Here is a 27543-nt window from a genome sequence, read left to right on the forward strand (position 1 = left end):
TGTGCCTTGGACTCAAATCTCTACCTTGGACTCATGTCAACCTGCCTACTGGGCATGTCTAAGGACCCCTCAATTCAATACATTCAGAACTAAACTCATTGTTTCTCCCTGATACACCTGCTCTCCCTTACACCCAGTCTTCACAAACCCCCTAAACCTTTCCTGTCACACACCACTCATTCGCTCACTCACCACACTCTGTTCTCATTGTTTAAGCAACTGCCCTCTCGTCTCTCCTCAGTACAGTGCCTGGTCCTTAGCAGATTAAATGTAATTAGATGGTAAGCATTTTGAGCACCAGGTTCATGCCATCCCTGGTGCTGGAAATCCTATCTGGAAACCAAAGACAAGCAAACAGTTTTCCCCAGAAGTTTAGAGTCCAGCTGAGGATTTTACAGTCCTAGTTAGACATTCATTCCTACAGGCTTTATAAACTTTCTGTTGTTCCCAAGTCCTCTCTGATGTGCAAGAGTCCCCTTGGAAAAATCTCACTTCAAATCCTTATCAACTGTTACTTTAGTCATTGGTTAACCAGTATGTGCTAACAACTTAGTTTTAAATTAATCCCTTGTTATCAGCTAACACTTTAGTAGTTAATATTTGATTTTCTACAAACACCTAATTATCTTCTAACACTTTACTTGCCAGCCAAATACTTTATTTATTAGGTTATATATTAGCATTTAGTACTGTGGACAAACAAGGGCAGGTCATGGTGGGTAGTCATGCCCCAGGCTCTGTAGCTCCTTTTGTGAAAGGTTATTTTTTGTTTTGTTTCATTTCGTTTTAATTTTATTGGGGAACAGTTGTGTTTCTTCAGGGCCCATCAACTCCAGGCTGTTGTCCTTCAATCTAGTTATAGAGGGTGCAGCTCAGCTCCAAGTCCAGTCACCCTTTTCAATTTTTAGTTGCAGGGGGTGCAGCCCACTATCCCATGCGGGAATTGAACCGGCAACCCTGTTGTTCTGAGCTCTCTGCTCTAACCAACTGAGCCATTCAGCCGCCCCTTTTGTGAAAGGTTTTTAAGCAAGCCCTGTCCACTGTTCTTGTGCATTTAGGTTAACACACCTTTGAAATACCAGAATACCCCTCAGAGGCGTAACCACCCTTAAGAAAGCACATAATCTTTTAATCCAATCCCTGCCTTGTTTTCTTCCACCTTCATATAATCTTCCCTACTTTCCCTCCTTAATTCCAAATGCATAAAAAAAAAAACCCTGCAAACTGTGATTCTCTACAGCATTTGAGACCTTGCTCCCCAATATATGTCATTAGTTGGCTCAAATAAACTCTTATAAAAATTCTCTACAGGTTTAGACATTTCTTACATTGACAGTAGTTTAATTATTTGCCAAACCTTAATTATTAATCAATATTTTAGTTGTCTCCTTAAATCTTATTACTGATCCCTTAGCTACCTGTTATTAGTTTAGGGTAGATTAGCAAACCAGAGACCACCAGTTAGGAGATTGGGGAGGGGGTCATTTCTGGCTGTGGATATGATACAGGCCTTTGTCTTTTGCTGAGCTCTCCTTTCATCCCCAGATGATTCATTCTCTTTCAACATCGCTGGTCCCAGGTCCTCGGAGAAAGGGAGGTCCAAACCTAATTGCTTATTTACTTCTCTGAATTGGGCTGGAGGGTGGAGGGAGGATAGTGTGACTATGAGGGGACTTCCTGGAAAATTATGGTTGGAGAGACATTCATTTATCAACAAGTACTTCTTTAGCACTACTTATGTGTCAGGTTCTGTACTAGGTTCTAGGGAAATAGTGAACAAAACACTCATTTTCCCAGCCGTCATCAAATTCATACAATAGTGGGAAAGACAAACATTAACAAATAATTACACTAATTATTATATTTACAATTAAAATAAGCACCAGGAAGAAGTACAAGGAGCCATGAGCATGTATAAAAGTGGCACTGGGCCTATTCTGTAGTTCAGAGAAGGCTTCCCTGAGAAATGACATTTAAGCTGAGAGCTGAAATTTTAATAAGTCAATACAGGGAGAAGAAGTGGGGAGGTTCTGTAATTGCCCATGAACTTCATTTCTTTAGCATGCATTCTGCTTTAATCCAAACTGGCTTTGTTTAGCCTGATACAGCTATGACTCATTTGCATTCTTTCCCCCATCCTCCTACCTATATATATACTGTATGTCCACTCCTTTTAATCATTAAGCCTTTAGGACATTAGGTTCTGGTCAGCATCAAACTCACTTAAGAATAAAGCTTCAGGTCTGTCAACCATGATCGAGATACAATAACCAAACCTCAAACTAAGACAAGGTTTTAGTCAAACAAAGATGACACCATGGCCTCAGTTATGTTTCAGATCCAGACTCATGAAAGTATAAAGGCCTCACGGACCGCATCCCCTGGAAACCGGACGGAACAACGCCATGACTGACATCAGGACTTGGAGCCATGATCAACTGCTCCCTGCTTTAGCCCTGACCCATCAGTAGAGGCCACGACTCCAACTGCCATAGTCACCATCATTAATGACTTTTCCCTTATGTAACCTGGCTACTACAGGCCATCGGGGAGCCAGGTTTCTGAGAGCACTGGCTCACCTGTCTCTGGGCTTGGCACCACCGCCTTAAATAAACCTTTGCTTTCTTTGATGCAAACTCCTGCTCTTTTCTTTTTTGGCTTGGATGAGTGCAGGCAAGCAGACCCTTTGAATCCTCGGTAACAGTCCTAAGCTGATGGAGTGGCTCGGGAAAGGCCCAAAGGAAGGAAGATACTCAATAGGATGGAGCCAGTGCTGCCAGGAGCCAAATGATAAGAAGAAGGGGACAAGAGGTAAGCAGGGGCCAGATCACTCAGGACCTTGTGGAATGCAGGTAAGAAATGGAAGTTACCTGACTTGAGAGTGACAGAGCCTGCCTTTTGCCCCAAATCCGAAGGCCAGAAATAAACCCTGGGACAGAGGCAGACACTGAACTACTGATAGAAGTGGGCTGCTCTGGGGGCTGCCTGGAAGACCGGTCACCATGGAGACACCTGTAGAAAGCAGGCAGACCTGAGATCTCCCAGCTCCAGCAGAGCCAGCCTGCTAGTTGTTGGAGGGGACTGCCATGGCCTGGGTCCCTACAAATCACTGAGTTGCTTGCATAGATTTTTGGGCCCTACTCAGAATGATTATATTGCAGGTGATCAAAAGGCCACATTTTAAGAAAGAAATGCTGCCTTGGGTATAACAAAACCTCTGCAGCTTCTTCACATCTCCTTTAATCCCTATATCTTAGCCCTCACCTGACTTTTACCACTTTGTGTCAGGGTAGAGATTTAGCAGCTGTAACAGGAACCCAAAGTAAACACAGTCTCAAACAAAGTAGGAAATTTTCTTCTATCTCTTGTAAAAGTTGACCTTTACTCTGCTCTATGAATTAGTCAGGGGCCCAGGCTTATGGCCCTGTGTTGCCAATATCTGCATGATCCAAGATAGCCTACTACCTCAACCCTATTTCTTTAAGGGCACTACATCACATTCTACAGGTCAGAAGAACTTAGTCACATAGCCACATCCAGACACAAGGATTACTGGGAAATAAAAGTTTTTATTCTGTATGGCCATGTGCCCAGATGAAAACCAGGGGTTCCATTAACCTAGAAGGGGAGAACAGATGTTGGAGGAGCAGGAACAAATAGCTATCTCTGCCCCACATCTTAACATCTTTCAAAGCTGTCCCCTCCTCCTTCTTCCCACTACCATTTTCCTAACTCAGGATTTATCATTCTTCTTCCTCATCTCCATCCTTGAATGGATGGGGAAAAAAAATGTATGTCTGTATGGGTATCCTTCCAATAAAAAGGAAGGAAATACTTGTACATGCAACAATTTCTGTATATTTCAAAAGCATTGTGGTGAGGAAAATAAATCAGACACAAAAAAGGACATACTATCTGATTCCATTAAGATAAAAATACCAGAACAGGCAGAACTAATCTGTAAAGATGAAGAACAGAGCAGTGTGTCTCAGGCAAGGCTGGGATGCAGAGGAGGGCTGATAGCCAAGGGACACAGGGACAGAGATGGGCGATGGAAATGTGCTGTATCTTGACTGTGGTGGTGGTTACACGAGTGTATACATTCACATACATATTCACTGACCTGTACACTTAAAATGGGTATTTTTTTTTGTTTGTAAAATATACCTCAAAAAATTGGTTTTAAAGGAAAAAAATCTCAAGAGAAGTATTACTGTACAGCAATAAAAAATTGTAAGGAACCTAAATGTCGAAGAAAGTGGAAAATAAATCAGCGTATATTAAGTAAATGGAAAATTATATAGCAGCAAAAATAAATGAACTAGATTGAGCACACATATCAGTATAGACAAAGATCACAAAACGTAAGTTTGAGTGAAAAAAGCAGGTTCCAGAAAAATGTATGCATTGTGATGCTACTTATTTAAAACTTAAGCGCATGCAAAACAACTCCATACATCGCTCAAAGATCCACACGCATGTGGTAAACGCATAAACAAAAGCATAGAAATGACAAACTCCAAATTCAGGAGAGCGGTTAAGGGGCGGGGCAGGGAGGGTATACACACAGGGGGCTTCAAACAAGATTGATCAATTTTTTTAGTGGAGGCTACATGGGTGGTCCTTGTATTATCCTTTAAGATGTTTTGTGAGTCTTAAAAATTTCGAAGTAAAACAAGCAGCGAACTAATGAAAACCTAAACCGAAGGGGTATCTATCCACCTAGCGTCAAGGAAGAGCGTGGCTGGTTATCAGGAGATTTGAGTCTCCTCTCCGATTAGTCCCTGCATTTGATGTTCCACCATGGCAGTCTTTTCTCTCAGGATGAGACGCACGCAAGAGCCTCATTCTGGAAGAGAAGGGAAAAATTCCGAGGGAGTCCTGGGGGAACGGGGCCCAAGAGGGCATCGCTGGGGGCAGTAGCGCACGGGGACAGTTCCAAGACTCCTTGCCAAGGACACACACTGCCGAGCCGAGGGGGCCGAACAGAGTTCTCAACAGCAGGTTGCGCTGGGGTTCTCAGCCTCGGTTGGCTGGGGTCACTGAGCTGCCTGGTCCGCCACAGCAAAGGGGCGTTTCTATCCGGACCCTCTTTGGGAGGACAGGCTCCTGGAGCAAGGATGCTGAGGTCTAGAGGGCACTGTTTTGAGAAGTGCACAGAATGGGCTTCCAGTTATGACTTTCAGGCTGCCAAGCTTCGCACTCTTCCATCTCGAGTAATTTTAACTACTGCCCCAATGCAGAGAAGGAACGGGACTGGCCTAAGGTCACACCAAAGGTGACTGGAACTTATTACTTGTATATCCTTGGGCCAGTTACTTAACTTCTCTGGGTCCATTTGTCCTTTCTGAAAAGTGAGTGCAACATGGTGTGTTTATGAGTGCATCTGGGAGACTCCATACCAAAGTATTAATAGATAATTCTGGGTGGAGAGATTATGGGTGATTTTGATTTTTTTCTTTTGGTTTGTCTGTATTTTCTAATTTGTTGTTTTATAATGAATATGTATTTTTACTTATTTTCAATTTTTTAAAAATAGAGTTATATGTACAGGATTCTTGTAAAGAGTAAAGGAAATAATGAAAAGCACAGCACAATTTCTACTTCACAGTGTATTCTCCACAAATGTGAGATCTCCCCACTCACCCTTCTCCTATACTTCTCTTTCTTTCTGGTGTTAGACACTCTGGCCCCCAGATCTTAGTTGGAAAGGAAGGAGGAGGTAGTACAGGACTCTGACCAGCTGTGTGGCTTTGGGTAAATCACTTAACCTCCCAAAGTTTGTTACCTTATCTGCAAAATGGGAAGACTAACACCTACCTAAAAGGAAGTTTTCAAGGATTATATGACATAGAAAAGGGGAAACTGCCTGGCACACAGTAGGTCTGCAATAGGTGTCTGCAAGAAGAAACATGATGCACATGATGGAGGAACAAGCATTGGAGTAGGAGCTAGACCAGAAGAGGTAGAAGATTTCAGCACAGATGCCTCAGAGCCCAAGGGGTCCATGGATAGAGTTCGGGGTTGGTGGGGAGCTCCACGAACTTGGATGGAAAAAATTATTCCTTGATTTCACTAACCTCTAACTGAAATTTAGTATTTCCTTCTATCATGCATGTAAGCAACAAATCACAGTAGCACCATGTTTCCCCGAAAATAAGACCTAGCCGGACCATCAGCTCTAATGCGTCTTTTGGAGTAAAAATTAGTATAAGACTCAGTCTTATTTTAATATAATATAAGACCTGGTCTTATTTTAGTATAATATAAGACTGGTTATAGCATAATATAATACCGGGTCTTATATTAATTTTTGCTCCAAAAGACGCATTAGAGTGGATGGTCCGGCTAGGTCTTATTTTCAGGCATTAGCAGTACCTGTAACTTTGTCACCAGTAGAAATCATATTGCATTACAGTAGCGATATCTGAAATACTGTTTACACTCATTCAGCACCTTGAAATTATAATAGGTGTAATTTCAATAGGTGAAATTACAATAGGTGACAGACCAATTTCTATATCTTGTTATTTAATATGTTTAAAATGAACTAAATCACAAAATAAACATTTTGATAATGATTCCGTATAACTAGTATCCTTTGTAGTCCTAAGTAATTTACTTTTTGTAGTTAACAATATTCTTCTGAATAGAGGTCCATAGTCTTCATCAAACTGCCAGTGGGGACCCTTGGCTAGACAGACGTGGGTACCAGTCGCACTTGGGCCATTGACTACTTACTGTGTGACACTGGGCTTGTTATTTTTCTTGGGGCATAATCATCCCTGCTTGGATAACCCCACAAGGTTGTTGGAACAAATTGATTCTTGTCTGAAAAAGGACTTTGGAAACTATTGGCAGCTTCCCAACTTTGCCAGAAGCCAAAAAAGAATGCTTTCCACCTCCCAGCTGATCTCGCTTCTCCAGGAGCCCGCTCTCCTTTCCATAGGGTTTCATCCCTCCCCTTTACTCTCCATCTGATAAATAAAGAGGCCAAAGTGCACCTCCATCAGAGTATGACATTCAGCAACCAGTGTGCAGAGATCCCCAGCTCAGGGGAGAGATTTTCTGGGGAATAATAATTCCCTCCAGTTTTCATATTTGAATTTATAGTAACCCTTCGAGGACACTAACACCTCAAAACTCTTCTCTGCTGCCTTCTGATAGTGACCCCTGTGTGACCATAGTCACTGCATTTCCCCTTTCATTGTCCTGTCTTGTGATGTCTACCTGACTCCCTCACCATACTGTGTGTTTCTCAAGGGCAGACCCAGACCTGACCCTTCTTAGGGGCTCCAGTATCCAGGTCAAAGACATGGCACACATTAGCATCAGGAGCTGGCCTAGATAAAGAAAAGGAACCTGAAGCACAGAAAGAAAAAAATGGGTAAGGGGTAGAGCTAAGGCGTGAGCCCAGAACCCCTGATGCCCATAATTTATTCCTCACACACCCAAAGCAAGGGATAGAGGAATTGGGGGGTCCCAAGGCACCATTTACTTCCCACTCTCCTCACTGCTTTGAAAAATGAGGACAGCTGAAGATTTTGTAATCTTGAGTTAGCCCCTGCTCCTCCACACACTGGGAGGTGTCAGATGCAGTGGCTTTCAAACCTTTTGACCTGACTTAAAGTAAGAAATGTAGCCCTGTCCGTTGTTTCTGTTTCTGTGCATCTAGGTTAACATACCTTTGCAATGCCTCTTTATCAACCCCTTGGAACCGTAACCATCCTTGAGAGCACATAATCTTATTAATTATCCTATAATCCAATTCCTGCCTTGCTTTCTCCTACCTTCATGTAATCTTCCTTACTTCCTTAATTCCAAAAATATAAAGGAAACTGCAAAACTGTCATTCTCTGGAGCAAGATTTGAGAGATCTTTCTTCCCATCAATCTCATCAGCTTGGCTCGAATAAAGTCTTATACAAATTCAAAACAAGAAAAAAAGAAAAAGAGAAAGAAATGAATTTTGCATTGTGATCTTGTCCATAATACATACATATGTAACTGAAACAAACATTTTATAGAAGAATACTTAGCTTTACTATCTGCAGTGCACTTTTTCTATTCCATTTAATTATTATCTTTTTTAAATGCTACCTGTGACTCAATAACTGATTACATGGCCCACGGGTCCTTTTCAGCCCCAATATCCTGTGATTGGCTGAATGGGAATTCTTCACATAATAAATGGGACAATTAATGTTCAGGAGTCCCTACTCCTCGCTCAGTGTGATTGAGCCAAGCTGTGTACCTCTCAGAGCCTCAGTTTCCCCAATGTACCCTGAGAGGAGAGACAGGCAATCTCTAAGGGCTTCAGATAGCTCCTTCAGACTGTGGTCCTCTGTTACTAGTGAGAACATTGCCCATGGTGATCTGAAAATAATTTCTGAGAATGAAGAGGTGCCCTGGCTTTGTTTCCTGGTGGGTGGGGTTACCATTTGGGACATCCACTAGCCTCCTTGTCCTACGCTAGTGTGGACAAGGTATGAACAGGGGAGTGTGAACACGTCTGTGCATGAGCTCCCTGCTTAGGGGAGGAAGAGACAGGCAAGGATGCCAGAGGATAAGGACATTTAAAAGTCCACTAGAAGAGAGGCACTGAGAGAGCCCCCAGAGCAAGGCCTTGGGAACCAGGCAGATCCAGGTTAAAATCCCATGGGCCTGAGGGCAGGGGGAAATGACTTCTCCCTGACCCTTAGCTCTCATCTATTAAATGGCTTTGAAAATCCGTGGTCGTCTGGGTTCTTGTGAAGGTTAAGTGAGGTCGTGTGTTAATCACCCCATAATGACCCTACTGTGTGGTCCCTGGCTGGTCGCTTGTCTGCGTCCTGCACTAGCCTCCAACTGCCCTAAGATTCCCAGCGTCCAGCACAGAGCCTAGCACCAGGCGGACACTCAGAGCAGGTGTGGAATTCACACCCGCAGCTTCGATTCCCGCCCTGCCACCCTGGACATGTTGTGTTGTCTCTCTGAGCACCCAGCATCCTCGTGCATAAGCCGAGAAGCAGTGGGGCCGGTGAAGTAAGCAAGGGCAGGGACCAGCGCCCAGGCGGCTACCCCGGGCAGCTCCCTCCTCTCGGCCCCCTGGGTAGCCCCGCGCTCGGGCGCCCGCGTCCGCCCCCTTCCCGCCACTCTCCACTCCCACCGCTCCTCGGCCCTCCTCCCTCTCCTCTCCTTCCACCTCCCCTCCGGCCGCGCCCGGTCCGCCTACCTGGTCGCCTCTCTGGGTCCTCGGGGACTCGGCTCTAACCGCTGCGTCTCCGCGCCTCTTGCCTTGTCTTTCTCTGGTTTCTGTGTATCTGTTTCTCTGCTTATCTCGGCCCCTCTCTCTGTCTCTGTCTTTCTCGGGCTCAGTTCTGTCTCGGTTTTCCCTCGCTCGCCCAGCCGCCCTTGCCCTCCTCTCGCCGGCCGTCTGGTGGCCCGAGGTGGCTGCAGGCCCCGCGCGGGGCGCGATGAGTGGCGCCTGCACGAGCTACGTGAGCGCGGAGCAGGAGGTGGTGCGCGGCTTCAGCTGCCCGCGGCCGGGGGGCGAGGCGGCTGCAGTCTTCTGCTGCGGCTTCCGCGACCACAAGTACTGCTGCGACGACCCGCACAGCTTCTTCCCCTACGAGCACAGCTACATGTGGTGGCTCAGGTACCGGCCCTGGCCCTCACCCCACCTAGAACCCCACTACAGTCTTAGCTCCCTTGCCCCATGGTCAGCCCTGTGCTAAACCCTGAGTCCTCATTCAAGGGCCCACCCAACATGAGCACCAACTCACACCTAGCCTTTAGCCCTTCAGGCCTAATACTGACCGCTCTCACTCCATCACCGACCCACTCCCCCTGAAACCGCTTCTCAGCTCCATTCCCCAATCCTGACCCAAATTATTCAGATCCAAGCTTGAACCCGAACTCCACCCTGAAAAACCTTCACTCCATCCTGGCTCCAAGCATCATCCTCCACCATCCTCAACCCAAACCCAAATTACATGCTAACCCTCTCCCTGAGAGCAGACTCCCATCTCCCAATGTTCACAGGAAACCCAAATTCCACCTTCATCCACGTGCCCTTCCTGCTATCAACACCAACTTCATCCCTGACTTGACCTACTCCCCAATACTGATCCCAGCCCTCATTCTGTCACCAGCCCCAACCTGCCCCCATCCTCCCTGCAACCCGACCTCAGCTTTCCTTCTCCACTTTGACTCCAAACATTACCTAGACCTGCATCCAAACCTCAGCCTCAAGCCTTAATCCTCACCTGATGCTGCACCCCGACTCGACGCCAGCCCCCGCGGAGACTCAACTCTTTCCTTCCCCCTCATATTTATTTAGTCATTCTTTCAGCCACCCGTTACTGATCACTTAGCTGTGCCAGGCCCTGTGGTGAATGCTGGGGATGTACTTCACTCCCCAGCTAAGGCAGAAGACCAAGGGATCAGAACTGCCTCCAAGTTCATCAAGAGACAATGGCCTAATGCCACAACAGAAACCAGCTCAGGCTATATTAATAGCAGTGTAATTTGGGTGAATGTCCATCCACAGGGCCTCAGTTTCCCCACTTGTTTGGGGAAGGGGGGTAGTTAGGCCAGTGCTGACATTCCTGGAACCTAAGTGTGGGGCTAAGAGAGCATTAGGTCTCAATTTCTCTCCGTCTCCAAAAGTCTTGCCCAGAAAGTAGGATGTGACCCTGGGCTTGCTCTGGGAAATAGGCATCAGCAAAAATGGAGTGGGCCATCTCAGTAGACAGTGATTTTTCCTGTCCCTGGAGGTATGTGACCAGAGGCTGCATGCCCTCTAAGTGGGAAAGGACAGTCTGCCACTCAAACCTCTCTGAGTCTTCGTCTTTTCATCTGTTAAATGGGGAGGATGATAAATCATTGCCCTGATTTCTAACTAGGTCAAGGACGAAATGAGATAGAGGTGAAATTAGTTTGTCATATGCCACTGACAGAGAGATATGACATGCACCTAAAACATAACAATGGAGTATTTGTTGAAGACCCACCGTGTACTTAGCACTGAGCTGGGTGCTTAAATATGATAGCACTGACCTCCCTTTGAGGTATAGAGAGTATGGAGCTGGTTAGAAACCGATCCAAACCTTGGCTCTGTCACTTAATAGCTATGTAAATTCAGGCAAATTATCTTCGAGTCTTTTTTCATCTTTAAATTGGCAATAGTAATACCTGTCTTGTGGAATTGTTGGAGGATTAAGTGAAATATGTACGTGAAAGTGACTAGAATATTGTAAATGCTTGATAAAAGGGAATTCCCTTTCCATGATTCATAGATGGGGAAAGGGAAGCTCAGAGTATAAAAGTGAAATGTTGAAGATCTTCTAGCAATTTCATAGCAGACTGAGATTTAAAGAACCTTACTTAGGACCATCCAAGGGCTAGATGCATTTGCAACCCTGGCACGTCTTCTCTCCTTTTTACAGATGAGAAAACTTGAAAGCCATTAAAACACTATTAGGGAGTGCCCCAAGCCTGTCTGGCTCCAAGCCCAGGCTTTTCCTGCTGCACAACTGTCTAAATCTAACCTGGTTCTCTTATAACCTGCTTTACTCAGAACATGTAAAAAAAAAAAAAAAACTCACTGACCCTCTACTGTTTTCTGGGCACTGTGCTAGCTGTTGGGGACACAGAGATGGGTAACCCCCTCAGCATCCAGCCAGGACCCCAACCCTCTACTATCACCTTCTTCTTTCCATACCCCTCATGGTCCCTCCCGTTGGCTTGGACCCTCTCTACTCCATGCATGGATGCTTTAGTGGCTTAGACAATGAGGTAGTGGGTTGGATGAGGTGAGCCTAAGGTGGCATCACATTTCAGTGTACTCCCATCCTATGACCCCAAGGGCAGCTGAAAGGCTCTAGCCTGCAGAGTTGACTCTTCCTCAGCTTGGACATAATGTGGTTCATAAACATCACAGATAGTTGCAAAGTGGAAAAGGGGAACTGAAGATTCTCAGGATATCTAGGTGATCAATATACTCCATACCCTGAAATAACCCTTCTGGCATGCTTCTGTCAGAGCTCCACCATTGCAGGGTGGAAACCTTGTTTTGTTCGAGACTCCATTTGGCCCTTCTGAGTGAAAGCTGGCCCTTAAAAACATATAAATCTCCAGGCAAACAGTGTTTCCTTGATAGTGCTCAAGGAGAATTGCTTTAAAGGCGTGTCTCAAGAGGTAAAGACTCCCTGTGGACAAGCAGCTGGTCCTATCACTGTGTGGTCTACTTTACCATCACCCTCTGAGTAGTTCTGTGTTTTACCAGGATGTGAGCCAAAAGGCAGAAGCCTTGCTGGAGGGCAGAGTTGGTGGTCAGGCACTGTATATTCACTGTCTCATTTACTCTTTATGGACACCTGGTGAAATAGGAACCTTTATGAATGAAGAAAATGAAGATTAAGAGGCGAAGGATTTTTCAGCTTATTTGTGACAGAATCAGGATTCAAACTTAGAAATGCCTGACTCAAAACCCCTAACACATATTAGCCTGCCCCTCCAATTCTTTTCTAGGATGTCACGGTGTTTAATTTCTTTCAGAGTCATAAATCTTAGTGAGCAGCTAGCTCTTCAATCCAATTTCCCACCCAGGGCAGGAATCTTTAACTTCACTGAAAGGTGTACTCATCCAGGTGTTCTGTGCAAACCTGTCCAATAATTAGGGAACTTACCACAGCGTGAGGTAGTACATTCACCATGGGACAACTCTGACCACTTAAAGTTCATCTTATACCAAGCACAGATGTTCCCTCTTGGGGCCTCCCTGCTCTGTCCCAGCTCTGTCCTTGGGGGCAGATTCCTCTCTCCTGACAGACCATCAAAGACAGTGCCCACTCCCTGATTGGCCAGTTACCTGGGATATATCCCCCCAGCTCTCCTACACACTCCTCATAGGACCCTATTTTTAGAGGGCCCTTTCCATCCAGATGCCTATAGATGTCCCTCATGAAAGGTGGGGTCCCAACCTGAGCACAAGTCTCCCAGATAAGAGCCTTATAAACAGTAAGTATAGCTCAAAAGAGGAAACTATGTTTAATTAATGTACATACTTACAAGAACTAAAGGTACTACATGTTCTATGTGGAAAATGTGGAAAGGGCAGGAGAAATAAAGAAAGAAATCATGGAAGATCCACTGTCTTAGCTTGGGTTCCCAAAAGACTCAGAGAAAAGGAGTTTATATGAAAAGCAATCCTAGAAAACACTGGTAGAGCCTGGGGAACTGAGGGTGGGGAAGGGAAGGAGCTAACAACCATGGTGTTGCCAAGGAAGGGTCACCACAGCTTAAATCTGCTGAACTCTGCCAGCCAGTGTAGAATCTATGAGTCATCCCACCTGAGGGCCAGGAAGCTAGGTATTTACATACCAACTTCTGTCAGTCATTGGTTATGTGCTGGTGGGGGTGGGGAGGCACTTTTCTCACCTGCTCACTGTGCAGACAAAGACTATTCAGGGGCCCAAGAAAGCCCTCGGGCAGAGATACAAATGCTGGCATTTGAAACTCTGGTCAGAATATTTCACAATTATAAGACCCAATGAGACATGGACAGGACATCCATAACCGGGGCTACACCGGGAGACAGCCTATTAGCATTTTGGTGTATGTCTACCCAACCTTACATATGTGTATGTACAGTTATGTATATATTTGTTTGTTTATTTATTTGAGTTGGGGTTATGCAATATATTTAGTAGTGTCCTGCTCTTTTCACTTAACATTATCTCATCAGAATTTAGCCTTGATCTTAAATATTTAAAAATATGTTTTTAATGGCGCGATACTATTTCATTGCAGGTGTATCCAATAATTTATTTAGCTGTGGGAATGCAGACTTTCCAAAGCTCTAAGGTGTCTGTTTGGTGGAAATTAGCCATCATCTACTTAGCCGTCAGCTAACTGGCAGTGAGATCTGGCAAAAACAGTAAAGGCAGGACCCGGGGGCTGGTGTCTGAGAGGCGGTGGGCAGAAAAGCTGGAGAAGGAGTCTGTCATACTGTGATTTATAAGCTATTCGGTCTTCATCAACAATTCCTGGCTCACAGCTCCCAAAACTGTGGGATTTCCTAAGTGTTGAGAATGACAAAGGTGAATTTTGTTATGGTAAAGAGGTGATTTTTGGACCCCACCCAAGGGTGGGGGAATGGGTGCCAGGAGAACTGACCTTGTGATTAGAGGTTTGGAACTTTCAGTCCCCTCCACTCTCCTGACCTCCAGGAAAGGAGGAGGGCTGGAGACGAAGTTCAATTGTCAATGGCCAACAACTTAGTCAATCATGACTACATAATGAAGCCCCCCTAAAAACCCCGAAGGACAGCTCTTTTTTTGGAAGGCTTTCATGTTGGGGAACCAGAATGCTTTCATGTGCCACGGTGTCCCAAGCCCCACAGAAGCTCCTTAGTTTGGGACCTCACCCTATATATCTCAGCATTTAGCTATTGATTCATATCATTTAATGTTCTTTATCATAAATCAGTAATCTAGAGAGTAAATGGTTTTTCTTGAGTTCTGCGAGCCTCTCTAGCGAATTAATTGAACCCAAGGAAGGGATCATTGGAACCGCCAATCTATAGCTGGTTAGTCAGAAGGACAGGGAAGAGCCTGAGCTTATAGCTGGTGTCTGAAGTGTGTGTGAGGGGGTGGGCAGTCTTGTATAACCGAACCTGCAACCTGTTGGATCTGATTCTATCTTGGGTAGATCATGTCAGAATTGGATAGATCATGACACGCTGCTGGGTTCAGAGAATTGCTTGTTGGTGTGGAGAAATCTCCACACACATTTTGGAATTGGGTCCAGAAACCCTTTTGAATTGTAGGCAGGAAGAATACACAGACAAAGCCTGGTGCCTACCTATCTCCTACCTTGGGAGAACATCTAACAGTGCCTGACACAATAATATTTACTAACTGCCTACTATGGTCCAGGGCTTGTACAAGGGGAGGACAAAGCAGATTAAAAATGGTCTGAGTCTGCCTTTAAGGAACACACAAGTACTATGTTGAACACCTACTATGTGCCGAGAACATGACATATCATTCACCCTCACTACCACCTGTGAGGTGCTGTGTTTTGATCATTCTCCCTTTTCAGACAAAGAAGCTGAGGCTCAAAAGGTTAAACAACTTCACAAGATTGCACAGTGGGGGCTGACCCTGTGGTTCAGGTGTGGAGCGCTGTCCTCCTAAGCCAAGGTCGTGGGTTGGATTCCCACATGGGCCAGTGAGCTGCGCCCTCTACAGCTAAGATTGTGAACAACAGCTCTCCCTAGAGCTGGGCAGCTGTGAGCAGCCAGAGGTTGGAGTGAGCAGCCCGAGGTTGGCATGAGCTGCCACAGGCTGCCATGAGCTGCTGTGAGCGGCCGACTGCCTCAGTCGGGGTGCACAAGGCTCATAATACCACCATGGGCCAGGGAGCTGTGTCCTACACAACTAGACTGAGAAACAACGGCTTGAACCGGAGTGGGAAGGGGGGAGGCGAAAGGAGGGGGGAGGTGGAAGGAGGGGGAAAAAATTTAAAAAAAGATTGCACAGTGAGTTAGTTACAGAGCTGGGTCCTAACCCAGGTAAGTCTGGTTCCAAAGCTCTATGCTCTTTTCCTACCACATTGGGCTTCCTGACCCAGTGGGAAGTGCTAAAGGATCAGCCTGGCATGGGGGGAAGAAAAGGAAGAGAAAGATGACCAAGGAAAGCATTATTGAGGAGGAGACATTTGTGATAGGCCTTCAAGAACAGGTAAAATTCCAGTGTGGGGAGATGATAGGGAAGGATTATATGAAACAGGAAAGAAAGTGGCCCCCAGTGAGCTACGAGGTAGTTGTCTAGAGACCAAGTGACCAAGGCCTGATTTGAGGCAGAGGCAGTGAGGTTGGAAATTGAGGGACCAGTGGCAGGGAGGTATTCTAGTTGTGGAGTCCACACTGGTGGAGGGTGGCTCAGAAATTTCCTTGAGGCTGGAAGGACAGTTGGTTTTTAACTAAGGCCTATTATGTGTCTTGATTTTTAACAAACAGCAGTGTGGGGACAGCTCTTTCAGATCATCTCCAGCTCCCTGAGTGGGAACAGGTTTAGAGAAAGTGGGGAGGGAAGGAGAGGAGAAGAAAGGGAACACACTCAGTCCCAAGTACATGGTGGCACTGAGGCATGTCCTGTTATGTATGGGAGGAGTACTTGGCATATATTTGATGCTCTTTCTCATGCTTAGGCCCAGAAAGCCTGTTCAAGACAAGTAGAGACAGAACAAGAGTCGAAGTCGACTGATTCTATAATACCTACAGTACTTCTGCTATAACATGCTGTCTCCCAAGTCCCTTCCAGACACTCAGCTCCTCTATGGTCTTCTCTCCCCAGCATTGGTGCTCTTGTGGGCCTGTCCATAGCAGCGGTGGTCGTCCTGGCCTTCATTGTCACTGCCTGTGTGCTTTGTTACCTGTTCATCAGCTCAAAGCCCCACACAAAGTTGGACCCAGGCTTAAGCTTACAGACCACAGGTAAGAAAGGGGCCTTGTATTCACCAGGCTGGTATTTTTACAGAGGGGAGATATTTAGAAATGATTTTTGCAACATGTGCCTCATGAAGTGTTCCTGGGATATTCAGAAACAGTAGCATATTTCTTAGGACATTCATGATCTGAACATTTCCATCCTAAACTCTTCATGTGCTTAGTGTTTATCAAAATAATTTGATCTAGTCAGCATTCTATTTGTTACACAAAGATTAATCCATCTTGTGAATTTTCTAACACAATGTTTTTATTCTACCCTTAGAAAATGCAGACTGATTTTAAGATTACCCCACACAAAATACAATTAGAAAAATTTGCTGCTCCCCAAATTTAATTTATTTAGTCACTAAATACAGGTATTTTTCGATAATCTGATGTTCTGGACTACCCATTTCTTCATTAGCATGAGCCACTGAGAGCCTCTCTACAGGGCCATCAAAACAAAAATTTGCTTTTTCACAAGTCATTATTGCATACGTTTTTTACAACCTCTGCAAGGCATTGTGAAAGATGCAAGTCCCTATTGACAAAAGATCTTTTAGTATAGTTTGGTAGACAATGCTCAAAATGGGTATTATTATCTACATTTTACAAATGAGAGAATCAAGGCTAAGAGAGATTAGGTGACTTGCTCAACGTATCACAGCTAGTAAATGGTTCAGGCTGAAATCCAGCCCACCTCTTTCTGTCTTGAGTCATGCTCTTTCTTCTGCCCACCACCCTGGGTCTGTGCAGATATATCATTAAGCCAAAATTGTTTGATATCAAATGTCAGGAAGGTTTCAAAAAGGAAAGGAGACTTGAATAAATGTTGAGTTAGTGAAGGAGTTGGTTAGGCAAATAGAGGAGAAAAATGCATTCCAGAATAGAGAAAATAATGGGTAAAGGTATGTGGGCAGGATTGAGTGAGACCTATGCTGTGACAGGGTCATTCACCCTGGGGCACCAGAGGGAGTAAGGGCAGGCTGGACGGGAGGAATTGGAGCTAAGCAGAAGAAGCAAGAATGGCAAACATCAGACAGGGAGAAGGGGCAGGGTGGGCAACAGCTAAGATTCAGAGAAAGACAGAGAGGGCTTTTTCATTTGTAAAAAATTAATTTTCCAACTTAACAACAAACTTGGGCAACAAACAATAGTACAGGAACCCTTCTCAGATCCTGATGACTATGAATAATCCTGCTGTAGCTGAGCAGTGAAAATCAGGAGGGATGGCTTTTGAGGGCAGAAGACCTGGGAGGCAGTGGCAGGAGAATAGGAAGAAAGCCTGAGCATTGTCTGAACCTAGGGAGACCAGAGACAGCCCAGACTTCAACTTTTACAGAGGAAAAAAATCATAAAAATTAATGAAAGGCATAAAAGAACCTGACTGTCTGGTGAGATATGGCATGTATATGGAAAGGAAGGCTCAATATCATAGACACATCAGTTCTTTCCAAATTAATCTATAAATAAAAATCCCAACAAAAGATTTCATGGAATTCGTCAAATTGACTCTAAAATTAATCTAGGAGAGTAAAGGTTCAAGAGTGAACAAAACAATGTTGGAAAGGGAAGACAAGGAGGGACTTCCCCCATCAGATAATAGGACATTTTAAAATTCTTACATTTGTCAGCTTGATATTGGCACAGAAATTGACAGACAGAATTGGGCAAGGCAGTGTCCTCAACCGGGTGCAAATTTGCTCCCCAAGGACATTGGCAATGTCTGGAGATATTTTTGGTTGTCACAACTAACTGGGTGTGGGGTGCTACTGGTATCTTTTGGTAGAGGCCAGGGATGCTATTAAACATCCTACAATACAGAGAACAGCACTCCACAACAAAGAGTTAGCCAACCCAAAATGTCCGTAGTGCTGATGTTGAGAAACCCTAGAATAGAAAGTCCAGAAGCAGACTAATTAAAAATATAGGAATTTGAAAAAAACATTTAATTTTTTTAAATAAGGGGGAAATGGCAAATTTGCCTACATAAAATACAAATAAACATCAAATACAAATACTACAAAAGACATACATAAAGTTAAAAAACAAGTGAGAGACTGCAAAGATATTATAAATATAAATACACACAGACAGGCAATCCTCATTATTTGAAGATTCAATATTTGTGAATTGGCCTACTTGCTAAAATTTATATGTAACCTCAAAATCAATACTTGCAGTGTTTTCAAGGTCGTTTGCAGATGTGGACATGCGCAGAGTGGCAAAAAATTTGAGTTGCCCCATCACACACATTCCTAGCTGAGGTTGAACAAGGCCATGCTCTGCCTTCTTGTTTCAGCTTTCATACTGTAAACAAGTATCCTTTTCATGGTATATTGAGTGCCATGTTTTTACATTTTTATGATTTTTGTTGATGATTTCACTATTCAAATGGCCCCCAAATGTAGTGCTGAAGTGCTGTCTTGTGTTCCTCAGCACAGAAAAGGCTGTCCTGTGCCTTGTGGAGCAAATGCATGTGTTAGACAAACTTTGTTCAGACAGGAGTTACAGTACTGTTGGCCATTAATGAATTAACAATATATATTCAATAAGGTGTCTTTAAACAGAAACATACACCAAACAAAGTTGTGTATTGATCTGTTGACAAAAATGTTGTGATCAGAGGTTCACAGGAACTTAACATTTAACAATTACATTGGCAAAAGTCCCAAAATGGATCATGTTACTAGTGAGAAGATTGGGTGGGGGAAATGGATACTCTCATATACTAGTAAGAGTATAAACTGGTACCACCACTTTAGAGAGAAATTTGGCGGTATCTGTTTAAATTTTAAAAGTATGTACACTATAATTCAGTAATTCCACTTCTAAGTATCTGCCTTAGAGAAATAGTCACTGCTAGAAGAGGCCTTGTAAAGATGGATATCATGACAGCCTGTCATATTAGAAACAAACTAAATGTCCATCAGGACAGGAATAATGAAATATGATACCACAGTTAAAAGGAATGAGCTAGCTCGAAATAGGCCATCTTATTTGCTCTTCACAATAAATGGGCAGAGTGTAGGTCTTATTACTATCCATTTTACAGATGAGGAAAACTAAGGCCCAAGTCACCTAGTGAGTGGGTGACAGAGCCAACTCTATCTTTACTCTCCTTCCTCTCCTTATCCCTGTGCTGTGCAAGGGAGGTCCCTATTATGTACCAGACTATGTGTGCATTGTTTGAAACCTTACATGCACTTTCTCATCTAATTTTCTTTTCCCAACTACCCGAGTGAGGTAGACGTTATCACTCACTGACAGATGTGAAAACCAGGTATCACAGAGGTTAGATGACTTACCCAAGGGGGTAGCAGTTTGTAAACTGTAGAGCTGAAATTCAAATACATGTGTTTTCCTTCCTCCAAAGTCCTACCTCACCAGGCTGGGTCTATGGGGTATTCCTGCTTGTGTCCTGGTCCCCTTATCTATCTCCACCTTATCTCCTCCACTGGCCCCAGGCTTTCTGAATCAAAGGGAACACAGTTCATCCCTCAGCCTTTTGAGTGAAAACCACCCCTCCTACTTTTTACTGTTCAGCCACCAGCTGGATTATTCAGTTGCCAGGGTTTGAGACAGCTTGTGTTCTTGCTTTTCGCTTTTTATTTTCAAGATTGAAAACGCATTTCCTGACCTTTTACTGAGTGATAGCTTTCAGTTCTGTCTTTTGCCCAGACTCAGCCCTTAGTTCCTCCCTTTCTTCTTCTTCCCAGAAGCCTCTTGTTCTTCCTTCTGCATCGGGACAGTTTATAGTCCACTATCTTATATTTATCAGAACTTTACCCTTTGTACAGACTTTTGTTTTTGTTTGCTGTCCCCCTCTCCAGTAGGACATGTAAAGAGATCATTAGCCCCATTCTACAGCAGAGGAAACCAAGGCTCAGCCAAGGGAAGTGAATCAGCCAAGTCTCCACAGCTAGTGAACATGTGTTGCTGGGATGTCAACCCCAGTCTCCCAGACTCTAAAGCCCATGCTCATTGCACTGTACCTCAGGGTCCTGATCTCTGAGTGTGGGGACAATGGCGGGATGGGGAGTGCCTTGGCAAAAGCAGAGTGGAAATGGAACAGACTTTCTAAAAACAGGCCCCTTCTGCTGCCCAGGCATTCTGTACTGTCCCATCACCTCCACCTCCACCCCATCCCCAAACTTGAGATGCAACAAAGACCATAACTCTGGTACTTGGTGAGGAACTAACTTAATCAGAAGTGTAACCGAGTCCCTACTATTGTGCTAGATGCTGTGATAAGGACTTTAAACATACCTTGTTCCCCTGAAAATAAGACCTAGCCGAACAATCAGCTCTAATACGTCTTTTGGAGCAAAATTTAATATAAGACCCAGTTTTATGTTACTATAATATAAGACTGGGTCTATAATATAATATAATATAATATAATATAATATAATATAATATAATGTATAATACCCGATCTTATATTAATTTTTGCTCCAAAAGACGCATTAGAGCTGATTGGCTAGGTCTTATTTTCGGGGAAACAGGGTATTATACCATTTAACCTGCTCAACTAGCTTGCCAGGCGGTTATTATCAACCTTATTTAGCAGATGAGATAAGGTAAGCGTGGAGTTGATATTCCAACCTCGGTACATTTAGTAAGAGACAAAAGAAAAAATTGGAAGAAAAATGAGGTAAGAGTTTAGTTCTCAACAACAACAAAACAACAGTTCAGTTCTCATCCTCTTCTGAAAGGGGTTGGTGAGGAGATCATTAATCAGTCATTCTCATTGACTCAAATGGCTGCTAGAAATCAAGTTTGACGCTCTCACTGTATAGATGGGGAGCTGAGGCCCAGAAAGGGACAGTCATGTGCCCAAGGTCACCTAGCCAATTGTCCAAGCCTTTGCCTCCTAGGTCAAAGATCTTTCCCTGCACCAGCCCCTCTTACCTTCCAGAGGAGGGTTCAGTTGCCTCAGAGCCCAGTGCTTTTTAATTAACCACACTGGGTACCTATGACCCAAACAAGCCTCAGTAATGAGTCCATCTTATCTCATTTCCAAGCAGGGAGAATCTGAGAACTCCTCTCCTGGCTAATCACCACAGGCTAGTCCTAAGTTCAACGTCAAGGACCCCAGATAATGTGGTTGACCCCAGACAATGTGGTGACTGGCCACAGAGGTCCTTGGATAAAGGTAGGAAGGTACAACCCTGGTTTGGGATATCAGAGAGCCTGGCTCTATATCTGACTTTGTCACTTTTATAGTGTGGACTTAGGTAAATCACTTCTCTCTGGGCTTCAATTTACTTTCTAACATGTATATGTTAATATCTACTAAGAAAGTTGTAAAATCTAGAGGTGATGCTTACATAGGAGCTAATTAGTCTCTGACATACAGTAGGCTTTTAACAATTGTTAGCTCTCATTTTTATTACTATTAGGCACTTAGATTTTTACATCTTAGTCTCCTCCAAGAGTCTGTTGATATCTCAAAGATAGGATCTATGACTTAAAATGCCTCTGTATCCCCAGGACCTAGTTCCTAACCTATACTAAGGGTATGCTTGCTCTGTGGTAAGAGTCCAAGCTTTGGAATCAAGTAGAATCAAACTGAATCCTGTATCCAAAACTTAATAGCTGTGTCAATATTGACTTTCTCTGTCTGGGCCTCAGTTATTTCTCTATAACATGGAATAATAATACCCACCTCAGAGCTGTTAGGAGAATTAGATAAGATTGTTGTACCAGCACATTTTGGCCAAACATGAATCTTATCATAACTGCTCTGCTACTCAGAGCCCCACAATTTAAGAGGGACTTTGACCAATCAGAGGGTGATCACAGGCAGCTCGGTCTCGGAGCCAGGTCATGTGAGTATCAGCTGAAGAGCTGGGGACATTTGGCCTTGAGCAAAGGAGTCTCAGGGCTCACAGTCTAGGGCCTCACATCTCTATAAGGCTGTCCTGGGGCATGAGGAGGAGACATTTTGTGAGAAGCCAGAGAACAGAGTTGGGATCAGTGGGGGGAGCCATAGGGAGGCAGATAGTGATTCAATAAAGGTAGACCTTCCTGGAATGAGACCTGAAATACCCTTGTAAAGAACACCCTCATCTCTCTGGTCTATCTGGTTCATCAATTTGTAACTCTTAATTAAAAAAACAAAAGCACCCCCAAGCCTGAAAGGTAATCAGGGAAAGGCTAAATGTGGGATTCAGCTAAGGGGATTCTTGCATTGAATAGAAGATTGAACTAAATCCCTATACTAAATGGAATGTCTTAAAATGCAAGCTTAAATAAGGATCCCAAGGAATCTACAAAACACACACACAGATGCACAAAACACCTCCTAGAACCAATAAGTGGATTTAGTAAGGTCATAGTATGTAAGGTCATCAATTATATTTATATAAATTAGCAACAAACAATTGGAGACCACAATTAAAAACAATAATACCATTTATAGTCACTCCCCCCAAAATGAAATACTTGAGTATAAAACTAGGATCCTGTACAGAATCTGTGTAATAAAAACTGCAAAATGCTGATGAAAAAAATCAAAGAAGACCTAAATAAATGGAGAGACATACCATATTCATTAATTGGAAGATTCAGCATAGTAAAGATAAAAATTGCAGCAGTTCTTTTGTATATATATATAGACAAACTGACTCTAAGATTTATATGGAAAGACAAAGGAACTAGAAAGCTAAAATAATATTGAAACAGAATAACAAAGTTGGAGGAAATCACACTACTTAGTAAGACTTAAGTATATATTAGGTCGGTGTAAAAGCAATTGTGGTTTAAAGGTTAAAAATAATTGCAAAAACCGCAATTACTTTTGCACCAACCTAATAGCAACAATCAGGACAGTGTGGTATTGGAGGAGAGACAGACACATAGATCAAGATAGAGACCAGCAGTAGACCCACATAATAAGTATGTCCAACAGATTTTTTTCAAAGGTGCAAAAGCAATTCAACAGGGGAAGAAAAATCTTCAAATAAATGGTATTGGAACACCTAGACTTCCATAGGTTAAAAAAAAAAATAAACTTACACCTTATACAAAAATTAACTCAAAACAAATCCTAGTGCTATATGTAAATCATAAAAGTATAAAACTTTTAGAAGAAAACAGGAGAAAATCTTTGGCAAAGATTTCTTAGACAAGGCACCAAACGCACAACTCATTTAAGTAAAAAAAATTGGTCACTGGTTTTTATCAAAATTCAAAAATTTGTGGTGCCAAAGACCCTATCAAGAGGATGAAAAGACAATCCCCTTGCTGGGTAATAGTCACATATCTGACAAGGGACTTTTCTCCATAATATATAAAGAATCTCCAAAACTCAACATTAAGAAAACAAACAATCCCATTAGAAAATGAGCAAAAGACTTGAACAGACACTTCATTGAAAAGGATAAACAGATAGCAAATAAGCACGTGGAAATATGTTTCACCTTCATTAGCCATTAAAGAAGTGAATATTACAGTGACAATGAGATACCACTTCACACCTATCAGAATACTGAAGTAAAAACACTGACAATATCAAGTGAGGAGTGGAACAACCAGATCTCTTATACTTTGCTGGTGGGAATGTAAAATGGTATAGCCACTTTGGAAGACAGTTTGATGTTTTCATAAAGTTAAACATACACTTAACTATATTTATTAGTTTCCTATGGCCACTGTAACAAATTACCACATACTTGGTGACTTAACATAACAGAAATTTATTCTCTCACAGTTCTGGGGGCCAGAAGTTCAAAATCAGTTTTGCTGGGCCAAAATCAAAGGCTCCATGGGAGAATCTGTTCCTTGCCTCTTTTTCTGGTGACTGTCAGCATTCCTTTGCTTGTAGCTGTATCACTCCAATCTCTACCTCTATCTTCACATCACTATCTTTATGTGTCTGTCTTCCTCTGCCTTTCTCTTATAAGAGCACTTGTGATGACACTTAGGGCCCACCTAGATAATTCAGGATATCTAAAAAATGTTACTTTAATCACACTTTGCCATATAAAGTAACATTCACAGGTTCTAGAGATTAGGACCTGATATCTGTGGAGGACCAGCATTCAGCCCCTTATACCACACAAATCAGCAATTACACTCCTAGGTATTTATTCTAGAGAAATGAAAATATATCTGCACAAAAAAACTATACATGAATGTTCATAGCAACTTTACTTGTAATAGACAAAACTGGCAACAACCCAAATGTGTGTTTCAGTGGGCAAATAGTACAACCATACAATGAAACATATGCAGCCATGAAAAGGAATAAACTCTCCATAGACACAACAATTTGAATGGATCTCAAGGGTATTATGCAGGGTGAAAAAAGCCAGTCTCAAAGGTTGTATACCGTATAATTCCATTTATATAACACTTCTGAAATGACAAAATTAGAGTAATGGAGAATGGATTAGTAGTTACCAGAAATTAGGTTTAGGAGGGAGGTCTGACTATAAAGCGGTAGCATGAGGAAGTTTCTGTGTGGTAAGGGAACAGTTCTTTATCCTGATTGTGGCAGTCGTTACATAAATCTACACATGTGGTAAACTTTCATAGTACTATACACCCAAAAAAAGTACATATAAAAACCGGTAAAATTGCGGGCAGCCAATTAGCTCAGTTAGTTCGAGCGCGGTGCTCTTAACAACAAGGTTGCGAGTTCAATCCCCACATGGGCCACTGGGATCTGCACCCTCCACAACTAGATTGAAACAACTACTTGACTTGAAGCTGATGGGTCCTGGAAAAATACACTTTAAAAAAAAAACTGGTAAAATTGAATAGGATTAATAGTAGTTTAGTTAATAGTATCATATCAATGTCAGTCTCCTAGTTTTGAAATTTGTCTTATGGTTATGTAAGATGTTTTCAATGGGGAAAGCTACACAAAGCATACACTGGAACTGTATTCTTTTTGTGACTTCTTGTGAGTCTTAAATTGTTTAAAAATAGAAAGTTCAAAACAAAACAAACCAAAAAAGGAAATTTATTGACTCTATAGGTGAGCAGTCCTAAAGTAGGGGTGAGCTATAGGCATGGTTTGAATAGAAGTACAGTGTCCTCAGGCTTATGACTCTATCATCTAAGATTCTGTCAACTCTGCCCTCAATTTGTGTTGGCTTTCTCATCAGACTGACTTTTCTCATGATAGTAAGTCGGCTGCCAGCAGTCACTGGGACTCCATGCTTTTTGTTCCCTTCTAGCCAGGAGGAGAAAGAGAGAGCTATCTCTTTCTACAATGGGGGAGGGAGGAAGATGGGGAGGCCTGAGCTCAGCTTTCATTGGAACACCTTAGTTCATGTGCCCACCCCTAAACCAGTCACTATGCCCAGAGAAATGCTATGTACTGATTGCCCATCCATGTGGCAAAGGAATGGGATTCCCTGATTGGCTCAGATCAATCCGGCATCACTCCTGGAGCTGGGGTGGGGCCAATCCCACCCCAAAATAATTGCTATTGCCAGGTGGGGAAGGGGTAGAATGGATGTTGGGTATCCAACTGTAATATCCAATACCACTTCCTTCTTGAAATTCACTCTTCCTAGATATCCTCCATCAATGGGTCTTAAAGCATAAGAGTTTTCTAGTCAGAGAGGGTATAAAATGTCATTCTAGAAGAAACAGCACAAAGATCCAGAGATGTGAAGGAATGGACGCATTTATGGAACAATGAAAATGTTGGTGTGGCAAAGCAGAGTTCATGAGAGATAGTAATGAAGCTAAAGAGAAGGGATGGGACCAGTATGTGAAGAGCCTTGAATGCCACCTCACGTATCACAGGCAATGGGAGGACATTGAAAGAACAGTACGTGGACTTACTTGACCTTAGAAAGATCTCTCTGGCTATAGCCTGGAGGATAGGTTGGAGGCGGCCTGCCTGGAGGCTGTTCCAGTGTTCTGGGCAGAAGAAGATGAAAGCCTGACAGCGAGTGGTGGCCTTGAGGAGTTAAATGGCTGAATATAGCAGTGGTGATTTGCTGGAATCAGCAGGACATGGTGAACTGCTTGGCTTTGTGAAGGGGCTGGGGGAGAAGGTGTGAGAGATGACTCACGTTTCTGGCTTGAACACTTGATACCCTTTTTATCCAAAAAGGCAGGGATGCTCAATTGTGTCAAATGCTGATAAGTCATGGGAGATAAGGATTTATAAGTGATCGTGGAATTTAATGACAAAATGTTCTCAGGTTTGTAAATTGCAAATAAATTGTAGCCGAATAAGTCATGAATGATAAGTAGAGAAAGCCAGGTGATCAGGCAATCCTTCTTTTAAACTCGAATTTAAGAGGAAAAGAGAATACAGCAGTAGATAAAGAAAGTCATGAAATCTATTCTTAAAGAAAGTAATGTACATCTTAAAAATTTTCCAGCATTTCTCTGCATACTGGCTGTGTAGTAAACCTGTATCCTCAGCTATAAAATGAGTTTTTAATAGTATCGACCTCATGGGTTTATGGTGGAGGTCATCTTCATATTTCCTAACAATTGTTTATTGTCTGTCTCCCTCACTAAACTTTAAGTTCATTAGAAACATTGACAGCTCCTAGTGCACGACGTGGCACGTGGCATATCATTAACATTTGTTAAATGAATGATGCATTTAAGTCTCTGAACATAGTCCCGCCCAAGGTAAGCACTCACAGAAGTTAGCCATGGTGTGTGAGCCTGGTGAGAAGGAAGGGAATGCGGGAGGAAACCCTATGCCCTCAGCTTGCTGTTTTCCAGACCCTGAGGAGTTGTCCCCTGACCGCCAAGGTGTGAATACAGGTAATACGGTGGAGGTGCCAGGAATGAGCGCTCTAGAGCAGAGTCACCCCTTCCTGAAGCCACAGCTGGACTGCAATGAGGAACAGGCTGCGGACCCCAAACGCCTCCTCCAGCACTGCTTCATGGCCATAGTGACCACCCATGACATTCCAGGCAGCCCTGAGGAGGGCCCTGTCCCCAATCTAAGCCAGCGTGGACCAGCCCCATAAACATCCAATAAATGTCTCTATACCATCCTCTTCTGAAGTCTCTTTTCAGTAAAAGGTGGGGGTGGGGCTGATTGAAGGGACTTTGGTGCCTAGTGGGATAAATGAG

At 43.3% G+C, this 27543-nt stretch overlaps 1 protein-coding gene and 1 long non-coding RNA gene across 4 annotated transcripts; one reads left to right on the top strand and one right to left on the bottom strand.

Moving 5' to 3' along the window:
- Positions 1-2524: 2524 nt before the first annotated feature.
- Positions 2525-27464, top strand: SHISAL2A (shisa like 2A). 3 transcript variants are annotated; one of them, XM_019742903.2, is made up of 4 exons: positions 2525-2811; positions 16343-16482; positions 21504-21634; positions 27187-27464. In XM_019742903.2, exons 1-4 carry the CDS (start codon positions 2788-2790, stop codon positions 27435-27437), a joined length of 546 nt encoding a protein of 181 aa, XP_019598462.2. In that variant the 5' UTR covers positions 2525-2787; the 3' UTR covers positions 27438-27464. The 3 variants fall into 3 exon arrangements, with proteins under 3 accessions (XP_019598462.2, XP_019598460.2, XP_019598461.2); XM_019742901.2 differs by lacking the exons at positions 2525-2811; positions 21504-21634 and adding an exon at positions 9241-9636 and having other exon boundaries at positions 27172-27464; XM_019742902.2 differs by lacking the exons at positions 2525-2811; positions 21504-21634 and adding an exon at positions 9290-9636.
- On the bottom strand, positions 3926-9334 carry LOC141572103 (uncharacterized). Its single transcript, XR_012497223.1, has 3 exons — positions 9214-9334; positions 7791-7918; positions 3926-4849 (listed from the first exon to the last, which is right to left on the bottom strand). It is a non-coding gene; the product is annotated as an uncharacterized LOC141572103 (long non-coding RNA).
- Positions 27465-27543: the final 79 nt, after the last annotated feature.

The sequence above is a fragment of the Rhinolophus sinicus genome, linkage group LG06 (genome assembly GCF_036562045.2).
Source record: "Rhinolophus sinicus isolate RSC01 linkage group LG06, ASM3656204v1, whole genome shotgun sequence".
Lineage (NCBI taxonomy): Eukaryota > Metazoa > Chordata > Mammalia > Chiroptera > Rhinolophidae > Rhinolophus > Rhinolophus sinicus.

Coding starts and splice junctions, on each gene's coding strand:
- SHISAL2A (XM_019742901.2), top strand. CDS start 9,455: ATGAGTGGCGCCTGCACGAGCTACGTGAGCGCGGAGCAGGAGGTGGTG. Junction 9,637..16,342: donor AGCTACATGTGGTGGCTCAG/GTACCGGCCCTG, acceptor TTCTCTCCCCAG/CATTGGTGCTCTTGTGGGCC. Junction 16,483..27,171: donor CTTAAGCTTACAGACCACAG/GTAAGAAAGGGG, acceptor CTATGCCCTCAG/CTTGCTGTTTTCCAGACCCT.